At 43.4% G+C, this 20,018-nt stretch overlaps 1 protein-coding gene and 1 long non-coding RNA gene across 6 annotated transcripts; one reads left to right on the top strand and one right to left on the bottom strand.

The window, feature by feature from the left end:
- Nucleotides 1–324: 324 nt before the first annotated feature.
- On the top strand, nucleotides 325–10,401 carry LOC120680059. The gene is made up of 2 exons (XR_005677454.1): nucleotides 325–446; nucleotides 10,048–10,401. It is a non-coding gene; the product is annotated as an uncharacterized LOC120680059 (long non-coding RNA).
- Nucleotides 10,402–10,786: 385 nt separating this feature from the next.
- Nucleotides 10,787–18,728, bottom strand: LOC120680159 (probable sucrose-phosphate synthase 4). 5 transcript variants are annotated; one of them, XM_039961784.1, is made up of 15 exons: nucleotides 18,270–18,683; nucleotides 18,061–18,150; nucleotides 17,733–17,811; nucleotides 17,209–17,450; nucleotides 16,045–16,108; nucleotides 15,175–15,873; nucleotides 14,984–15,097; nucleotides 14,736–14,867; nucleotides 14,472–14,648; nucleotides 14,048–14,101; nucleotides 13,905–13,967; nucleotides 12,914–13,819; nucleotides 12,683–12,810; nucleotides 11,564–11,883; nucleotides 10,787–11,146 (listed from the first exon to the last, which is right to left on the bottom strand). In XM_039961784.1, the coding sequence occupies exons 3-14, from the start codon at nucleotides 17,751–17,753 to the stop codon at nucleotides 11,607–11,609; spliced, it is 2,877 nt and encodes a 958-aa protein (XP_039817718.1). In that variant the 5' UTR covers nucleotides 17,754–17,811; nucleotides 18,061–18,150; nucleotides 18,270–18,683; the 3' UTR covers nucleotides 10,787–11,146; nucleotides 11,564–11,606. The 5 variants fall into 5 exon arrangements, with proteins under 5 accessions (XP_039817718.1, XP_039817716.1, XP_039817714.1 ...); XM_039961782.1 differs by lacking the exon at nucleotides 17,733–17,811 and having other exon boundaries at nucleotides 10,787–11,296; nucleotides 18,270–18,728; XM_039961780.1 differs by lacking the exon at nucleotides 17,733–17,811 and having other exon boundaries at nucleotides 11,624–11,883; nucleotides 18,270–18,728.
- Between the last annotated feature and the right edge of the window lie 1,290 nt (nucleotides 18,729–20,018).

The following is a 20,018-nucleotide window of genomic DNA, read 5'->3' as shown; positions in this document are numbered from 1 at the left end:
CTCACCGGCGGACACGTGTGGGCTCCGGACCTGCCCAGGCGAGGTGTCGAATAGTAGCTGGGGATCCGGGACTCGGCGGGGGTCCGGTACTCCCTGGGAGGTCCGGGGCCCCCAGCTGTTTTGGCTAAGGGCTACCTCCCCCAGGACACGTGGCGACACCGGACCTTCCCCAAGCGGGGAGCGGGTCCGGGCCGTTTGCCGGGAGAGTAGGGCTCTAGACCACTGTGGTCGGGCTGCTCGGGCATCAGTGCGTAGTTAAGGATAACTACGAGACTCTTGTTTAGACACAGCAAGAGGGGGTACCCTAGTCCTGGGGTACCGAAAAGTGGAGTGGATCGAATCATGCAGATTCACATTGGATGGAGATATATTGGGGTTACAATCATGTAGGAAGTCCTGGAGTGTGGAGCGTCATCGGTCAAGACTCCCTCTCCTCCGTTTCGCTGGTAAGGCCCGTGCCTAATTGACTGATGTACTTGATGCTGCCTTCATTTGTTCTATTGTTTGATTTTATTGGCTAAATTATGAATTAGGAAGTACTATGATACTTCAACATACGTGGATGCAAAGGTAAGGGCAAGGCCAACGCCAAGATGAGAACTGCACTTTGTTAGCCATTTATCCTATGCTTTCTTGGTGGATCGTTCCATCTTGGTTATAGCTCTAGAGGTTAGAAATTTTAGGATGCAATCCTGACACATGTAGTAGATAGATCTAGCTAATTCTGAAACTGCTACAGGTCGCTGACAGAAGAGATCAAGTGAATAAAGGCATTTGCTAGGATGTTCCAACCTTTTGAAAAAAATCTGACAAGAGCAACAAAGTAATGTACTATGTTAATTTGTTAACGTTTAGTGTCTAAACTCATAGCATTTTTATACTGCACAAGTCAAGTGCATCAGCTGCGCGCATTTGCTTAATAGAAAAATACCAGAAGCCGGAGCTAGACCCTCACATATTTGACTCTCGAATGCAACTCCATAAGCACGGTGGTCTCAGTTTACATCTTAAGGCCTGTTTTTGTATAAACAGGCTATGTATGCCTTCTGAAAGGTTATCAAATTCATATATAATTAAGGTGAATTAAAAAAAAGTGCTGACAGAACACAATTTAGATGCTATCCCCTTCTTGGATCTTGGATCTGGGGATGCTCTTAGATGTAATGCACGCATGTCCTATATCTGAAGCTGATAGCACAATTTGAAGATAATTGATGGTTGTGAGCAGCAAAATGCATTTGTTTTATTCAAAACTGAATGCCTCAAGTTAGTTTGTGGAATACTCATACCTTTTGATGAGGACACCACGAGTACGTCTACACCAGCAGCACCTTCTCCAGCGTCTCCAGATGCACCTCCACCCCAGGCGCCACCTTCTAGGCCAATCACTCGGGCCCGTGCAAGAGAACTGAACTTCGTCATGCTACTGAAGAATGAAGGCCCAGAAGAATAGAAGCTGGCCCAACAGAGGCCCTTGTGTGGGCGCCTAGGGCTGCGCCCTCCCCCTTTGCCCTGGACACCAGGGGCGGCGCCCCCATCTCCTGGCCGCCCTTCCCTAGGGGCTGCGCCCCCTCTCCCTCTATTTAGAGAGAGGTTTCTTTTCAATTCAGACTCGAGTTTTGTTTTACATCTAGCTTTAGCTACTCTTGAACACGCGCAAATCAGCGCTGTCCTCGTGTATTCAGAACTCCACCTTCGAGAGATAATCAGATTGCTCGCATCCTTTTCTTGTTCGTTCTTCGATTGCGGACAGGAAACGATCTTCGTGATCAGGCTGATCTTGCATCAACAAGGTCGGTAACCACAGGGAGTTGGTTCAGCGATTGCATTGGCGCTTCGGGTTCGCTCGTCGTAGTCGGATCGTGAGGGTCATCTTCCGCCAAGTCGAATTTATCCCCACTCACCGAAAGATCGGGCACTCCGGCTCTAACAAGTGGTATCAGCTTTCCAGGTTGATCGGTGAGTTTATCGAGTGTTTTTCCATTACCTACAGTACACAAAACCCAAAAAAATTATCAGGTTAGATCCTTGTCCCAGCACCTTTTGAGCCTTGCACTTTCTTTTAATAATTTGCATTGTTGAATTTGTGTGCTTACGCGTTCAATTGTTGCTGGTTACTTTGTGTTCTATCCTTGTTTTTCTTCTCTTCTAACCCTAGCGCCGCCACCATCTCTCTGCCGCTCGCCATCCCCCACGCGCCAGCCTTTCTTCGGGATCGTGCGTCTCTGGAACACGCCGTTCTGTGGGTCGCGCCTGCCCCTGGATTGCGCCGACCTGCCCCTGATCGCCCTCCGCTGCCTTGTGTGTTTGGCAAGTCAAAAACAAAAAAAGGAAAGAGAGAAACACAACCGCACGCGTGATTCCTGATCACACCTCCCTGTCCACCGGTTGTGTATTTCTTTTGGCAAGTTTTTTTAAAAAAAGGGTTTGCCTAATCCTGATCGACTTCAATTGAGGAAGTGTTGGTCGCCTCGGCAGTCCTACCATACAAAGGGACGTCATGATCTTCTTGTTACCGGAATACCCCTACCTTTTCTGAAAAGTGTGTGTGGTAACTTGCTCATTTGTATTCCTTTGTTCATATAATCAGTTTGTGAGTTTCTCCGAAAAAAAATAGAAACAAAAAAAAGAAAAGAAAAGGGAAACAGAAAGGAGGTTACCTCATTTGGGCGCATCACGCAGGACGCCCAGGTCTGTGCACCTGCTGCTCCTTGTTCTTCCCTCTTGTGTTTTTCCTTTGCCCCCATACCCTTGCTCCACTTTTGCACCTTGTTTCCAGCAGCTTTAATTACGTGTTTGGCACTATAATTCAACCTTGCATTATTGTTTGATTGTGCTAACCCTTGAATTGAGTGCAGCCTACCCAGAACTCCACATAGTTCTACGACGAGCAGACTTTGTTTCTCCAGGCAATCGCTCCTCCAATCTGTCGCCGGTTCTACCTATTGGTTGCAAATCACCCCTGTGTGCTTGGAAAGAACAGATAAGAATTTGATAACAGCACTACTGTGAGCGCCTTGTGAGCCGTTGCACCCTTGTTGTCGTAGGCTTTGTTTTTGTGTTTGCACTAACTATGGCAGGAGACGAAGGCACGCCGGATGAGAAGCTGCAGGACATGCGGACACGAGTTGATGGACTGGCCGCGGACATGAAGACGATGCATGAACGGCTTGACTCGACGATCACATCATCGACCGAGAGGTTCGATCAGCTTGACCTCGCTCAGATGGCCGCTAAGACCACGCTCGACACCATCGTGGCACGGCTCGACACATTGTCAACATCGATCACAGAGTTGCAGAAGGATTATGGTGGTGACACGGAACAGGAAGAGGGTACTCGCACCGGTCGTGCCCGCCGTGTGGTACGTCATCAACATAATGACTCATTTGCTAAGATCAAATTTAAAATTCCATCCTTTAATGGCAAATATGATCCTGCTGCATATCTTGATTGGGAACTAGAGGTCAACCAGAAATTTTCATGCCATGATATTCCTGTTAATTCTCAAGTTAAAGCTGCTATTAGTGAATTTACTGATTTTGCTTTAATTTGGTGGCGTGAATATAAACAAAAACATCCCACTCCCACCACTTGGACTCAATTAAAAGCTGCCATGCGACACAGATTTGTCCCTTCATATTATGCACGAGATTTGCTTGAAAAAATGCAGTGCTTTCGACAAGGTCAATAGTCTGTTGAGGACTATTATCAGGAGTTACAAAAAGGTATGATTCGTTGTGGTTTGTTTGAGACGGACGACGCTACTATGGCTCGTTTTCGTGGTGGTTTGAACCGCGAAATTCAGGACATCCTTGATTATAAAGAATATTCTGATATGACCACATTGTTTGCATATGCTTGCAAAGCTGAACGTGAAGTGCAGGGACGCCGTTCAAAGACATATCCTAACTCTTTTGCAGGAAGAAGCTCGGCAACTAGCTCAGCGCCTGCTCTACTTGCGTCATCCACGACCAGCAGTACACCACGCGAGAGGTCGGCCAAACCTACAGCACCCTCTCCCACAGGCGCTGTTCCTTCCACAGGACGTACACGGGATATTCAATGCCATCGTTGCAAAGGATTTGGGCACATGATTCGGGACTGCCCAAACAAGCGTACCTTGCTTATCCGTGACAATGGTGAGTACTCTTCTGAAAGTGATTCCAAAGAAACTCGACATGCTATGCTTGCCACTGACCATACAGCTAATGAGGAGGTACATGTCACCCCGGGCGATGCAGATAGGTATGAAAATCTTGTTGTGCAGCGTGTTCTTAGTACACAGGTCGCCCAGCCCGAGAAAAATCAGCGACACACTCTGTTCCATACAAAGGGCGTTGTGCAGGAGCGGTCGATTCGCATCATCATCGACAGTGGCAGCTGCAACAACTTGGCAAGTACCGTGCTGGTCGAGAAGTTGTCATTACCCACTCGTAAGCATCCGAATCCATATCACATTCAGTGGCTTAATGATGGTGGAAAAATTAGAGTAACACGGTCAGTGCGTGTCCCTTTCTCCATGGGTGCTTATTCTGATTTTGTCGATTGTGATGTTATTCCCATGGAAGAATGCGCTTTGTTACTTGGTAGACCTTGGCAATACGATACTGATAGCTTACATCATGGTCGTTCGAGTCATTATTCTTTCAGGTTTAAGGGTCAGAAAATAATTATACATCCAATGACACCTGAACAAATTGTTAAAGATGATCTTGCTTGAGCTGCTAGGAATGCTAAACAACTTGAACCATCACCATCGCCCTCTAATTCTGAAATCAAGTTGAATGCTCCTGTTTTACTTGCTACACGTGCTGATTTTGATGATCTCCGCGATGCTCATTTGCCCTGCTATGCACTTGTATGCTCTAGTGTGCTCGTTGTAAGGATCACCGGGGTGTCCGACCCTAGAGGGGGAGGGGGTGAATAGGGTCGCTAATCGCTTTTCTATCCTAGGGCTCAATCTAATTGCATAAGATAAACCTAACACGTCCTACACATGCTAGTTATGACTAAGGTTTATCTATGCTACCCTCTACTTACCCCAAAAGACTTGCAACCTATAGCCAATCCTAATCAAACTAACTAGGAAAGTAAAGGTAAGCAAGAAAGAGTAAATGCGGAAACGTAATGCGGTAAGTAAAGCGGTAAGGGAGAGAGGGATGCAAACTCCCGAGTAGACACGGTCATGTAACGTGGTTCGGCATAAACGCCTACGTCCACGGGACACCGAGGCTCTTCCGATCACCGTCTTGCACTACGCCACCAATGGCGATGCCGGCAAGCAAAGGCAAGTGCCCACAAGACACCGAGTCTCGTGCACCGCCACCGTCTCTCTCGGTCACCCGGCCGAAATCCACTACGGAGCTTCTCCACCAAGGAGGGGGCCTCCTCTTCCCCCGCACAAAGTGTCGTTGCCACTCCACACCAAGACGGAGGGTCACACGACAGATCACAAGTTGCTTGCCGCAGCAAGACTTTCTCTCAAGCTAGTTCTCTCAAGAACTAAGCCTAAACAAGCACTAAGCACTCTCACAAGTGTGCTTAAGCCTATATGATGTACAATGAAGCTCTATGGTGGTTGGAGATGATCTTTAGCTCTAGTATACTTCTTTGAACTCCAGCACACTCAAATGATGCGGCCTTGGGGGTATATATAGGCAGCACAAGCAAATATAGCCGTTGGAGAAAAGCTGCCAGAAATGTGCTTAACACCGGTTAATCCGATGCTCCCCAAATTGTCATCGTCGGTTTAACCGGTGATACTAAACTGCCCACTGAAAACTAGCCGTTACGTGTACGGGCAATCAACCGACGCAATCGACCGGTGTATGTAATATTAGCGTCGGTTTAACCGGTGAGTGCAACTGTCCTCTGATCCTTGAAAAACAAACTCTCTGGACAACTGCACCGACGCCATTAACCGGTGCATCATCGGTTCATCCGATGTATGCATTTTTCTTGGTCTGCTTCTGCCATTGCACCGACGTATTCAAACTTCCTATCGTCGGTTCATCCGGTGCCAAACCCTAGCCCGCAGGCCATCTCTGTCATTGCACCGATGAGTACATTTTGCCTTACGTCGGTTTAACCGGTGATACTAAAACTTCCCAGACGTGCTCAAGTCAATGCACCGACGTGTGTAATTTGCTTGGCGTCGGTTCAACCGGTGACTTGATTTCTTTTAGGTTTCAGGGCGCTGCCCTGAGACCCGCGAGGGGCGGCTCCCCCTCGACCCCCGTCCGCTAACCGGGTAGCGGAACCCCCGTAGGGGCGGCCCTTCGGGCCTAGCTTCGCCTCTCTTCTCTTTGTCATCACTTGAACCTAAAAGCCTGAGTATATCATCTAAGCAAACACATTAGTTCAAGTGTTGCGTGTGTCATCAATCGCCAAAACATTATATTGAAATATGGCATGAGAGGCCATTTTCGCTACACTCGTTTCACTCGATGATGCACCGTCTTTGGATATTCCCCCTGTGGTTGCTAACCTTTTGTAGGAGTACGCTGATGTCTTTCCCAAGGACTTGCCATCGGGTCTTCCACCACTCCGTGGTATTGAGCACCAGATTGATCTCATTCCAAGCGCACAGCTTCCGAACCGCGCACCGTACCGTACAAATCCAGATGAGACGAAGGAGATCCAACGCCAGGTACAGGCGTTGCTCGACAAGGGTTACATCCGTGAGTCTCTTAGCCCTTGCTCAGTTCCTATGTTACTTGTTCCAAAGAAAGATGGATCATGGCGTATGTGTGTAGACTGTCGTGCTATTAATAACATCACCATTCGTTATCGATATCCTATACCACGCCTTGATGATATGCTAGATGAGCTTAGTGGTGCCATTATTTTCACTAAGATTGATTTGCGTAGTGGTTACCACCAGATTAGAATGAAACTGGGTGATGAATGGAAAACGGCTTTTAAAACGAAATTTGGGTTATATGAATGGTTGGTTATGCCGTTTGGATTGACTAATGCTCCCAGTACCTTTATGCGCTTAATGAATGAAGTTCTAAGGCCTTTCATAGGATTGTTCGTTGTTGTCTATTTTGATGATATCCTGATTTACAGCAAGTCTATGCAAGAACATTTAGAACATTTGCGTGCTGTTTTTGATGCGTTGCGTACTGCTCACTTGTTTGGAAACATAGAAAAATGCATCTTTTGCACACAACGTGTCTCGTTTCTTGGCTATGTTGTTACTCCACAGGGCATTGAGGTGGACAGCAGCAAGATCGATGCCATTCGGGAATGGCCTACACCGACGACGGTCACACAAATTCGGAGCTTTCTTGGACTTGCCGGTTTCTACCGTAGGTTCGTCCGTGACTTTAGTTCCATTGCAGCCCCTTTGCACGAGCTTACAAAGAAAGGTGCGCCATTTGCTTGGGGCGACTCGCAGGAGGTAGCGTTCAACACTTTGAAAGATAAGTTAACACATGCTCCCCTCTTGCAATTGCCTGATTTTAATAAAGTGTTTGAGCTTGAATGTGATGCTAGCGGTATTGGGCTAGGTGCTGTTTTGTTACAAGAAGGAAAACCGGTTGCTTATTTTAGTGAGAAATTAAGCGGTGCTAGCCTGAGATATTCTACTTATGATAAGGAGCTTTATGCTTTATTTCGCACTTTGCAAACATGGCAGCACTATCTTTGGCATCGCGAGTTTATAATCCATTCTGATCATGAGGCTTTGAAACATATTCGTACCCAAACAAATCTGAATCGTCGTCATGCTAATTGGGTAGAATTCATTGAGTCTTTCCCTTACATTATTAAACACAAGAATGGGAAGGAAAATGTCATTGCTGATGCTTTGTCTCGTCGATATACCATGCTGTCCCAGTTAGATTTTAAAATCTTTGGCTTGCAAACTGTGAAAGATCAATATGTCGATGATTCTGATTTTAAAGATATCTTAGCTCATTGTATGAATGGCAAACCATGGGGCAAATTTCACATGCAGGATGGGTTCCTGTTTCGCGCTAACAAGCTGTGTGTTCCAGCAAGCTCGGTTCGTCTTTTGTTGTTACAGGAAGCACACGGAGGCGGTCTCATGGGACACTTTGGCGTCTACAAGACGCATGAGGTGCTGGCCGCCCACTTCTTTTGGCCCCGGATGCGCTGTGATGTCGAGCGCCTTGTTGCCCGCTGCACTACTTGTCAGAAAGCTAAGTCACGACTGAACAACCATGGTTTGTATATGCCTTTGCCTGTCCCTACTTCCCCTTGGCTTGATATTTCTATGGACTTTGTTTTGGGATTGCCTAGAACTAAGAAGGGGAGGGATAGCATTTTCGTGGTTGTTGATAGATTCTCCAAAATGGCTCATTTTATACCATGTCATAAGACTGATGATGCTAACATTGTTGCTGAATTGTTCTTTCGAGAGATTATTCGTTTGCATGGTATTCCGAATACAATAGTCTCTGATCGTGATGCTAAGTTTCTCAGTCATTTTTGGAGATCACTTTGGATAAATTGGGAACTAAATTGCTGTTTAGCACAACTTGTCACCCTCAGACTGATGGACAAACTGAGGTGGTTAATAGAACTTTGTCAACCATGCTTAGGGCTGTTTTAGACAAAAATTTGAAACGTTGGGAAGATTGTTTGCCTCATATTGAATTTGCGTACAATCGTGCCACACATTCTTCTACAAAGATGTGCCCTTTTCAGATTGTTTATGGTTACATTCCTCGGGCGCCTATTGATTTGTTTTCGCTTGATGCTGAGGGCGCCCCACATATAGATGTTGTTGCACATGTTGAACACATGCTTAACCTCCATGAACAAACACAACAAAACATTGCTGCTACTAATGCTAAGTATCAGGTTGCTGGTAGTAAAGGAAGAAAACATGTTACTTTTGAACCAGGTGATATGGTTTGGTTGCATTTGCGAAAGGATCGTTTTCCTACTTTGCGTCGTTCTAAATTGATGCCTCGTGCTGCTAGTCCTTTTAAGGTGCTAACCAAGATTAATGATAATGCTTATGTTCTTGACCTACCTGCGGAGTTTGGTGTTTCCACTAGTTTTAATGTTGCAGATTTGAAACCATATGCGGGCGAGGATGAGGAGTTGCCGTCGAGGACGACTTCAGTTCAAGAAGGGGAGGATGATGAGGACACCACGAGTATGTCTACACCAGCAGCACCTTCTCCAGCGTCTCCAGATGCACCTCCACCCCAGGTGCCACCTTCTGGGCCAATCACTCGGGCCCGTGCAAGAGAACTGAACTTCGTCATGCTACTGAAGAATGAAGGCCCAGGAATAGAAGCTGGCCCAACAGAGGCCCTTGTGTGGGCGCCTAGGGCTGCGCCCTCCCCCTTTGCCCTGGACACCAGGGGCGGCGCCCCCATCTCCTGGCCGCCCTTCCCTAGGGGCTGCGCCCCCTCTCCCTCTATTTAGAGAGAGGTTTCTTTTCAATTCAGACTCGAGTTTTGTTTTACATCTAGCTTTAGCTACTCTTGAACACGCGCAAATCAGCGCTGTCCTCGTGTATTCAGAACTCCACCTTCGAGAGATAATCAGATTGCTCGCATCCTTTTCTTGTTCGTTCTTCGATTGCGGACAGGAAACGATCTTCGTGATCAGGCTGATCTTGCATCAACAAAGTCGGTAACCACAGGGAGTTGGTTCAGCGATTGCATTGGCGCTTCGGGTTCGCTCGTCGTAGTCGGATCGTGAGGGTCATCTTCCGCCAAGTCAAATTTATCCCCACTCACCGAAAGATCGGGCACTCCTGCTCTATCACCTTTTATGTCTGAAACTCATCACATTTGATCTCTATTATATCTGAAACTGATAGCAGCTTGGAGATTGTTAATATATCCAATGGATGGTTGTGTACAACAATACTAGCAAGTGGCAGCATTAGTATTATTATATTCTGATGAAAAGCCTCAAGTTGATTTTAGCTACATCTTGCAGCATTTAGTAGTTGATCATAGAAGTATAAGTAAAATGTCTGAATAATATAATGTAAAATAATTAATTCAATATTGTTGCATTGACTGGATGCTCACTTTGAAACTAATTTGTCAGATATTCCAGAGATGACTTGTAACCGCTGGGAAAGTTGAATAACTCATTTGTCCAAAGTCTTCCTTTATGCATTGTGCATTTAAATGAACACCACCATGTACTGCAGGTCAATAAGTTTGACAGTTTTTCATGCACTGTCGAGCTACCAAGATTCATTGCTTGTCTTTGATTTAAATGAACATAGGCCATGTTCACAGTTTCACTTTTTCATCCACCAGTTTGTATGTGTATGTTGGTCGTTGATTTAAACTATGAGCAAAGCTTGTGTTTTGATGTTGTATACTTCTGTAACTACTATATGATTTATTTATGCTACAAAAAGTTAATTTGCTACATAATAACTATTTCTCTTCTTATATGTTTATTGTATATATTTTAAGTATTCATTTAGTGTTATTTTATGAAAATATGATCTGAACCCGTAACAACACACGGGTACAAGCCTAGTAAAATTAAATATAATAATGGAGGTAGTATACTCGAGCAAATTACCATGATCCTAAAATGTCTTTTGGCAAAGACAAAAATTTTAGTGGTTTGTTTCAAAAGCCACATTTGAAGAGTGTCGACCCACCAATTTTGCCATGTCGGTTCAAAAAAAAGAGTGTCGACCCACCAATTTTGCCTAAATCTTACGATTTACGAACAAGCTAGGTTCAAATATAAGAGGCAAAAAGAAATCATAATGGAGTTCAGAACCAAAGCCCAAAAACAGACATTATAATGGGGGCGCATCAGCGATCAGAACCAAAGCCCAAAAACAGACTTTATAATGGGGGCGCATCAGCGATACAGATCTCAGCAAAGCGGGGTCCAGACAAACTGGAGAAACATTCAGCCCAAGGCTTTCGAAAAATATCCTGATCTAGGAAAATTAAGATTTCAAATGAGCTTGAAATGAAGTTGTGCCCATTGTACGTGTCTGTAAACATCAGCCTTATTGCAATGTTGTTACAAAATAGAGTTTTGGAACAGAAACTAACAAGTTTGTGTCTCGAATCCTCTGTGTGTAGTAAGGGCCATACAAAGCAAGCCCGTTATTTCTGGCATAGTTCTGTAGAACAGCATAGGGGAAGTCATGCCAGTCCTCTCGCCGATCCTATGTCAAAAGAATTGATTCCTTTTGAGAATATAGTAATAAAGTAGCCAAATAACTGAGCTATATGAGACACCAAATAAACAACAAATAGCTCCTGCATGTAGTGCTGGTTTTAGTTGAAACCAGACGAGTGAAGTTCCTGTTCAATTCCTACATTCCAAGCCAGGAGTTTATGTATGTGTGGTTCACTTATCCAATGGAAACTGACAATGAAATGTAATAATACCTATGCTGGGTAGTTATAAACAAAGATGTATTCTACTGGGAGGAAAACCATGCAAAGAAACATCAACTTGTGTATTTGCTTTCGAGTTTCTAAGTGATTTAATGACACGTGGTATTTTAAGTTTACCCTCCAAATGTAGTCCTTGGGTGCAAGATATTGTTCTACATTAGTAAAAGTGTGTCTTAACATACCTAATTTAGTTTGATTCCTCTGCTGACCGACAAATCAAAAATTTTAGTCTTTCAATATACCAAATTTCTGTAGAGCTGATTTTAGGTTGTCTGGACCATATCCCTCAACTGAAGCAAGTCCTGGTTTCTCAAAGGATACAACATCTTGCAAGGAATAACTCCTAGCAGCATGAACTTGGTTTGGAACAGCATTGAACGAGCCTTTGAGTATGATGGTCTTGTGCACACCTCCAAGTAAACTTTCATAATCTGTGTCACCACTTTCACCAACAACCACTGTCATGTTTGACAGCTCGACACCCCATCTTATATACAGATACCTGCAAAAACATAGATCACCGAATATATTAACATCAAGGACAATAATGCTCAAATATCAGTTTTGCACTTTCTAGTGGAGAACTCCATCTTAAATCAAGAATTGCAAAATGATTATTTAAAGTGAAACTAGAAAAACAATAAACTATATAATATCTTGGTACTTTCTAGTTTCTAAATCCCTTTTGTAATGGGGTACCACTGCACTTCTCCAACAGTCCATGCACAATAGATGGATGAACATGTTCTATACTCTTCCATGCTCTGACTTCAAGAATAGACACTTACACCGAAAACAAACATTTAATGTACAGCATAGCTGCACCAATTGAAAGACAGTCATGAGAAAGAATAACACCAAGTTGAGAATTCACAAGTATGCATTCCACTTTGTAAAAGAGATTAGTTACATATATTTGTAGAAGAGCTTAGTTACATGGTCAACATTCATATATTTAAAAACAGAGGGAATAATCACAAAATATAAGGCATTTTGTACATCACCCTTCAATATTACTTCGATGGCTCAACCACAGATTTCAACTATACAGTAATTGTAATCACGAAAACTATGGATGAGGTATTGTGGAATAGAATTTACAAGGAATCTATTAAATTGAGAATTCATACCTTGTGGAAAGAACTAATGGATATTACAATTGGTCAAACTAAGGGATATTACTGTGAGTGTTCTAGGGCAACCCATATTTGGTGATGTAGCTAGTATAGCATTTTGCTCAAATAGTAATATTAATAACACGCTTGTTGAAGGAAAGGAAGGTATTAAGGTAACAATCAGACCTTAAAGCCTGCGAGCGAGAAGCTAAAACAGGAATAACATTCAGCTTGCTGCCATCATGGCTGTACAAAACATGACAGCGCAGGGCTTGAATTCTCATTGTCCGCCTAATCTCTTTCACAGGTGATGCCTAAACAAGTGAATGAAACATGATAAAGAATCAACATCAGCGCAACATAAAAAAATTCAGTGGAAAATTTGACAGACGGAACAACAGGATTAAAGAAACATACAGCCTCAGTATTCGTCACTTTAAATGAAATGCAATAAGTGGATGAACTTTCCTCATCCTCAACAATTACATTTTGTCCACTTTCACTGTTTTTTTCAGCTGCCCAACGAATTAGTGTCTTCCTTAAACCTTCTCCACCCCAGCGATATTCAATTTGAGTGTGATAATCAAGATCAATCATGAATGGGAGCTCAGCAGGGCTAAGCATGTCTTCAGAGCTTGAAGATGGATAACAAAGATCACTGCCACTGTTGCATATGAAGGCATCAAAATCACTAGTTTCTATGCCTCCGGATATTAGCAAAGCATGTATTTCTGATATGGATTTAGATGTAGACAACACAAAACCAACAGAACAACTTAATCTCCTATAGCTTGAAGCTTCAAAAATATTTTTAATAATCTGAACAAAGTCTGCATCTTGCACAGAGTCTACAGCAATCACAATGATGTGCTTCCTCCCACACAATGATGGCCATCTAACATTCTCACTTAACCCCTCCACACTGCTGGCACTAACACTGATTGACAACTTTTGTACTGCATCCTCAAGATGTCTTCTCACAATATTTGAATTTCCTTCTTTGCTGCCTGATTTTTCACTGTCCAAGGAAAGCTTTAAGTTAAGAGATATGTCATGAACATCCCTTAGAGAGTCTTCAGGTGAATCTGCTTCAGATATTTCAGTTGCATCATTACTCTTTTGCCAGCGGGGATGTCTAGGCTTGAGTGTGCCAACACGTGACAAGTAGTTCTTGCAATGTTCAGGCCATGAAAATTGATGGATGTTTTTCAGACCATTCTGCCGGCATTGTGCCCACAAATGTTTATCTGATACAAGCTTATAAAGTGCTTCAGCTATTTCATTTTGATTGTGGGGATCAACAAGAATACCATTATCAAGAACCTGGGTCAAGGAAACAAAATATACACAACATTAACTAGAGCAAGAAATTTTCCCATGGTAAAAAGGAAGGCTCGTGCATCAATACCCGATGTATGTCGACAGGCCCACCATTTCGTGTGGCAACCATTGGTAAACCATATGCAGCAGCCTGGAAAGCAACAAGGTGTCATGTTCAAATAACCATTGTTAATGCAGACAAAGGAAACGAAATGATGGACAAGTAACAACCTCAATCAAGGTAAGTCCAAATGGTTCAATGAACGCACAATTGATAAAAACCCCCTGAAAATAATTGAAAGATAAGCATGAGCTCAGCATGTAAAAGTAAAGAATTAAGTCACGATGAAGCATTTAATCAGTAAATTTCTAGAAGTGAATTATGAAACAAAAATGCAAATCATCAAGTCAAATATCTAATATTTTACATAGCAAACACCAAAATCCATTAGTCGACATATCATGTTGTTGAAAACTAGTTACCAATACTGGTAGACCTATACAGTTTCGTAAATAATCATTAACATCCGATCAAGAGTGATTTCTGATACAATAATATAATCTCAAAAAAGAAAAGACGGAATCCCCTAGCACTCTGATCTTATAAATCATATTGAAATATTTCACACATTAAAAAAATAGAAGGCTTGGTTACCTTTGTTCTCGCCGCTAAACGATAAATATCAGGAACTTCTGATTGCTTATGGTGCTTTGGATATGCCACCTGCCCATATAGATCATATTTATCAATTAGCTTGAGTACTGAAGTCAAAACAGCTGCATTTGTGCTTGACATTTCATCAATGACATCACGATTGCCCATGATCAGTGTCTGCACGAAAAGCAATTATAAAGTGTTGAGCACATACATCAGTAATCAGCACACAACTAGCCAAATACAAAGAAATGACATACATACCAGATTTGCTAAATTTCTCAATTCACGATGTTCACCAAATGCCTTGATTAGAGTAGTGATATTCTTCTTGGGATCAGGACGAGCAAGAGCAAGAATCATGGGCTTACGGGGGTTTGAGAAGAAGCGCATTATCTGAAATTATTTCAAATAGAAGTCATAAGTAAATAAAGCAAGTTGTCTCTGTGTTGCATCTGCATATTCTTTCACTCTGGCTATCTTATGGGAGAAAAGAATAGAAAGAAACACACATCAGCCCAAATAGGTGGATCTGGTGAAGCTGAGTCATCTTCATTTCCAGCTTCACCATCCAGATCAACATCATGAGGTGCTATATGGCTAAACTCCATGCCAGGAGGAATTGCCTGATAATATAAAAAACAACAATAAAGTTAATATAGAAAGAATGAAGATCTTTGGAAGTTCATGCAGATGTACGTACAATCATACGGGGCATGTAACGACCAAAGCAGCTCACACCACGTTTTATTCTTGCTCTAAGTTTCCGGGCCATAGTTAGATCAAAACCATCATATAATCCCCATTGCTGTTCTATTTCTTGCCTGGTGCTTGTAATTATGATTTCAGATGCATCAAGACAAAGTTCTTCAGCCTCAATTCGGCGCATTATTTTGTAGGTTGCATTTATTTCATCCCTGGTTTGACGCCCTTGCTTCAAAATCTGCTCCAACTTGTCTCTGCCAAGAGAATGGCCTGTGAATACCATAGGTACATTAAGTGCCCCAGACAGTAAAGCAGCAGAATCACCAGCATCAGCATAGTGTCCGTGTATAACAACAGGCCATACAGGTTGCCCACTACCAACTTGTTCTCCAAGTACCTTGGACATCTGCACAATGTGAACAAGTGCACCATCAACGAATTCCTGGATGTAGGGCCACAGATGCTCTTTAGGGATATATTTATCTCTTGGTCCAAATGGTATACGAACAATGTAGGCACCACTGCTTTCGCCCATCTCATGCCCAAAGTTCTCTGAACATATTGGACTGAGCATCTCAGTAGGTTCCCCATAACTCCAATCAACATCAGGTGCAGAAATCTGCCTTGTAAGTAGATCCACTCTGTATATGCCTGGTGTTGAACCTAAAGCCCTAGCAAGTTCTACAACATATTTGACCTGCAAGTTGTCGAACAAATTATTTCAATTGGTAACATGATTGTTACATACTCCAAACTGCGGGAACAAGTAGAGGAAAGGGCTGGCATATACTCCACTAGCAACAAGCATAAACACTTAGGCACAAACATACTGAAACAAGTGGATATGAAAAACAAGGATAAATTGTACCTGACCACCTGTATCTGAGTCCCGCCCTAGCTCCATATTCTCACCGCGTATTAGGCCGTGAATGCTGTGTAAACAAGCAATTATCAAATGGAAGGAAAAATAAGCTTCCATGTAAATGATGTACAAACAAAACAGAAAAACATCAAATGGACTCCAACAGTAAAATATCAAAGTAGTGTAAAAAATTATACTGATATTTTTTTTACTTTCTTAGATCAATAACCAGAACACCATAAGACAAACCCATGGCTGCATATTTCATCAACATTAAGCAGCCAAGAAAGCAAAACGGAAGTCAATTGCAACTGGTTAAATATTAGTGCATTATGTTAAGGTCATGTTACGTGATATATAGACGCAGAAAAAGTATGGACTTAGTAAAAATAATAATGGCATATATGGAGAAGAGGGCAATAGGCAACAAATACAAGCAGGAGTGTACAATTGGCATAAGTAAAACTACACTAAACAAAGCGCAAATGTTTAGGAACAAATCGGAGAAAATCCTCAAGTACAATGGATGATGACTATGTTGTCAAGTATGCATGAATAAGAACAAGATGGATAAAAAGGATCATCAGTAAATGTTAAACATGAAATTGGAAGGAAAAAAAGGCCTAACAAAAAGCAGTGTATCAATAAATTAACAGAGGCTACCCTCAAAGAGAAAGACAATCATAAATCATTTGAATGTCCATCAATTATGGTTACAATAGCTGGTGTTTGAATTTGAAGCATGTATAATCGGGCCATCATATGAACTAATGATATTTTATTGAGAATTGATTCTAGGCTGATTATGTGAAGTGATTCTCTGAAATGAACTAAGGGGCTAGAAGCTATGTTTCACTTCCCATTTAAATGAATTTCTCCTTATAAGTTTAGCTTGCATCACTTTCAGTCACATAATCACTTCTCTCAGAGAATCATTTTCTATAGAGAATTAGAAGCAGCAGGAGCTCTAACAAACGTCCCTAAGAGATATAGTGCATTTCCAATGTTGACTCTGGAAGCATAATCGGTTAAACTTGTTTGTGAACTATATAGAGAAGAACATCTATAGGCCTCTACTGAGAGCATTTGATATAGGGTCACTCCAACCCTTATTCACATTGAAAGAAAAAAAGAAGATTAGCTGCAGCTATTAGTTCCAATACTCCATACCTTATCAATACAATGTACAATTTTTTATCTTTGTGCTGGCTTGCCCATGCTTCAATAGCATCAGTTGAACCAATCCTTGGCATCCGTGTCATTGTCCTCTCATCGTGAATAGATGGTTCATTACTGTTTTCTCCTTTTTCGCCTTCAGATAGATCTTCAGAGAAATCAGCAGCAGCATATTGACGAGCTTCCTCACGTTCCTGGTGCTGTTTAGACAAACGAGAGGCTTCCTCTCCTTCAATCTGTAATTAATACATTTAATTAAATTTAAATACAGGGAAAACAATTGCTGAAACCAACTCGCAATCTGATGGGAAAAAGACATAATAATTCATCTTCAACGGAACTTGCATGAAAAAGAAAAAGGAAAATTAGCTAGCTTATATGACATTTATGATGTATTGATTTATTCTTCTAAAAAATATGGTAATCTACAGAACCAGAAGTACTTCCTTTAAGCAGAACGCTTAAGTGAACATTGGACTACGAAACCCTTGCATAACAGCACCATCGGAGAAATTCACCTGAAGCAAGAAACAGCGCATAACACCCTTGGGTATCCACCAGAAGAGCCGATTCAGGCACAGCACAAATAAGCTTTATCTATTCCCACATGCAACAAAAGTTAGCTGGAGTGCCTGACTACCCAATCGACCAGGACCCACATACACAGAATAAGTCAACAACCAGCACTATATATAGGATACTAAATCAGTAAAGTCCTCAATAATTACTTAATCGCACGGTCCCCAAAAGGTTAGTTGGTTACTAATGCCGTTATCAACATGGTATGTAAATTTCAGAAGGCAAGTAATACCGTTATGAACTTATGTTAACAGCAGACGTGTATACCTGCTTCTTCTTCCTGGCGAGGTTCCAGATCCTCCAGGACATGTTCTCCAGCCGCGTGTTCCGCTCCTGAGGGCTCCTCATCGCCGATGTCTGAATCCAACATCCAGAAATAGGCCAAAAAACAATCACACCAAAAACAAAATCGCGCTTACACACCTCGGAATAGGCATCAGCTGGAGACGACAGCGGCGAGCAGTGAGAGGACTTACTCGGACCCAGGTCTTGTAAAGGTCAGTCTCGTCGAAACCGGAGATGACCTCCTCGACAAAGTATCGCGCGGGGCTGAACCGGCCGCGCTCCCGGAGCATCAGCGACGACTTGTCCCGCTTCTCTCCGGACGCCCCCGCAACCCCGCTGCCACCACCTGCGGCTGCCGAGATCTCCCCCGCAGCCCCGCCCGCGTCGAGGATTGCCTCCAGGTAGCTATTGATCCAGTCGTTCCCCGCCATCACGCTCCGCCGAGCTTAGCCCGCCCGTGCGCGCCCTCTCAGCTCACGCGATGCGATTGGAGATGCTTGGAGTGGGAGGGTTCTGGAAGGGATGGAAGGGGTGGGTGGGAGCCTGGGAGGCTGGGACTCTGGGACAGGTGCGCCTGCTGCGGGGTAATTCTAATGAATAATGATGATGGTTTCGTGATTTCGTGGCGTTCTCATTATATTTTTCCTTTCGAGAGCGGAAGCACACCGCGCCCAGCTAGTTTGGATAGTAGGGTGGAGTTTTTTTTTTATTCAATGGTAGGGTGGAGTTAGGCCAGTTATGAGAGTGTCATCATCATTAAATTTGCTGATGTGGCAGAAGAGAGAAGGGAGAGTGTCATGGAATATGAGAGGAGGGTCATCACCATAACACTTCTCCGGCTTGGTTACCTAGTTTACAGTCTAGGTAACCGTGTGATGACACTCCACACTGAGACTGGCTTTATAGGCCTTGTTTGGTTTTATCCTCGTGTTACTTTGATCGCTAATTACAGTGTCAAACAACTCAGTTTACAAAACCAACTTCAAAACCCCGCGCTAGCGACTCTGAATAATCTAATGAGGCCTTTGACCGCGCGATCAGAGGATGGTTACTGTAGCATCACTGAATAATTACCGTCATTAGATTCGCCGCGAAAAGTTACACACATCCCTAAAAAGGTTTTGCAAATAGACTTCATTTAGTACACCATGCATGCGAGATTCTCTTTTCGGGTAGTGTGCGCGCTAAAATCTTTGCGGAACCAAAGGCCATAATTGGCCATCCCGCAGTCCGTGGACCGGCTCACGGTCCAGATTTTTGAAACGACACGAGCATGACCAGGCACGGGATTAAACGGGCCCGGACCGATTCAGCACGGACGTCGTGCCATGCCTAGGGCACACCCTCGGCACGTGGACCGCCCCGATAGAGACACGCAGACCAGCACGAGCACGAAAGGCCGATTAAGGCCCATGAGCCCGATTAACTTTGCGTATATGTATATTTGATTGTGTATGTGTGAATAAAAGTGTTTGAATTTGAGAATGTGTTAAGATTTCAATAATTTTTTTTGTCAAATTTGTAATTTTGGGATAATTCTACATTAAAGAAGGGATTAAATAGCTATATGGGCTCACGGGTCGTCCCGGCCTGCGAAGCCCGTATAGGATATCGGGCCGGGCCGGCACAGATAACAGGTTTGCGGGCCGTGCCTGGGCCGAGACCTCGGCACGTGGGTCAGCCCGGCCCGTCACGGATAAATATTCAAGCCAACTAGGCCGGGCCTAATCGTGCCGGGCCGAGTTGAGCTCGGGCCGTGGCGGGTCGGGCGGCTCGTATGGCCAACTATAGGTGGAGTCCATTTCACAGACACTTCACAGCCGCGCGCTAGGATAGAACCGTTTTCATTTTTTTTATTTTTTTTACTTGGTTGGAACTTTATTGAGTTGTCATAGTCCATTTGCTGGCACCAACTTCACCACCGCATGTGGCGCGATAGA

The sequence above is a fragment of the Panicum virgatum genome, chromosome 6N, assembly GCF_016808335.1.
Source record: "Panicum virgatum strain AP13 chromosome 6N, P.virgatum_v5, whole genome shotgun sequence".
NCBI lineage: Eukaryota > Viridiplantae > Streptophyta > Magnoliopsida > Poales > Poaceae > Panicum > Panicum virgatum.
This window is presented reverse-complemented; position numbering and strand designations above follow the sequence as displayed.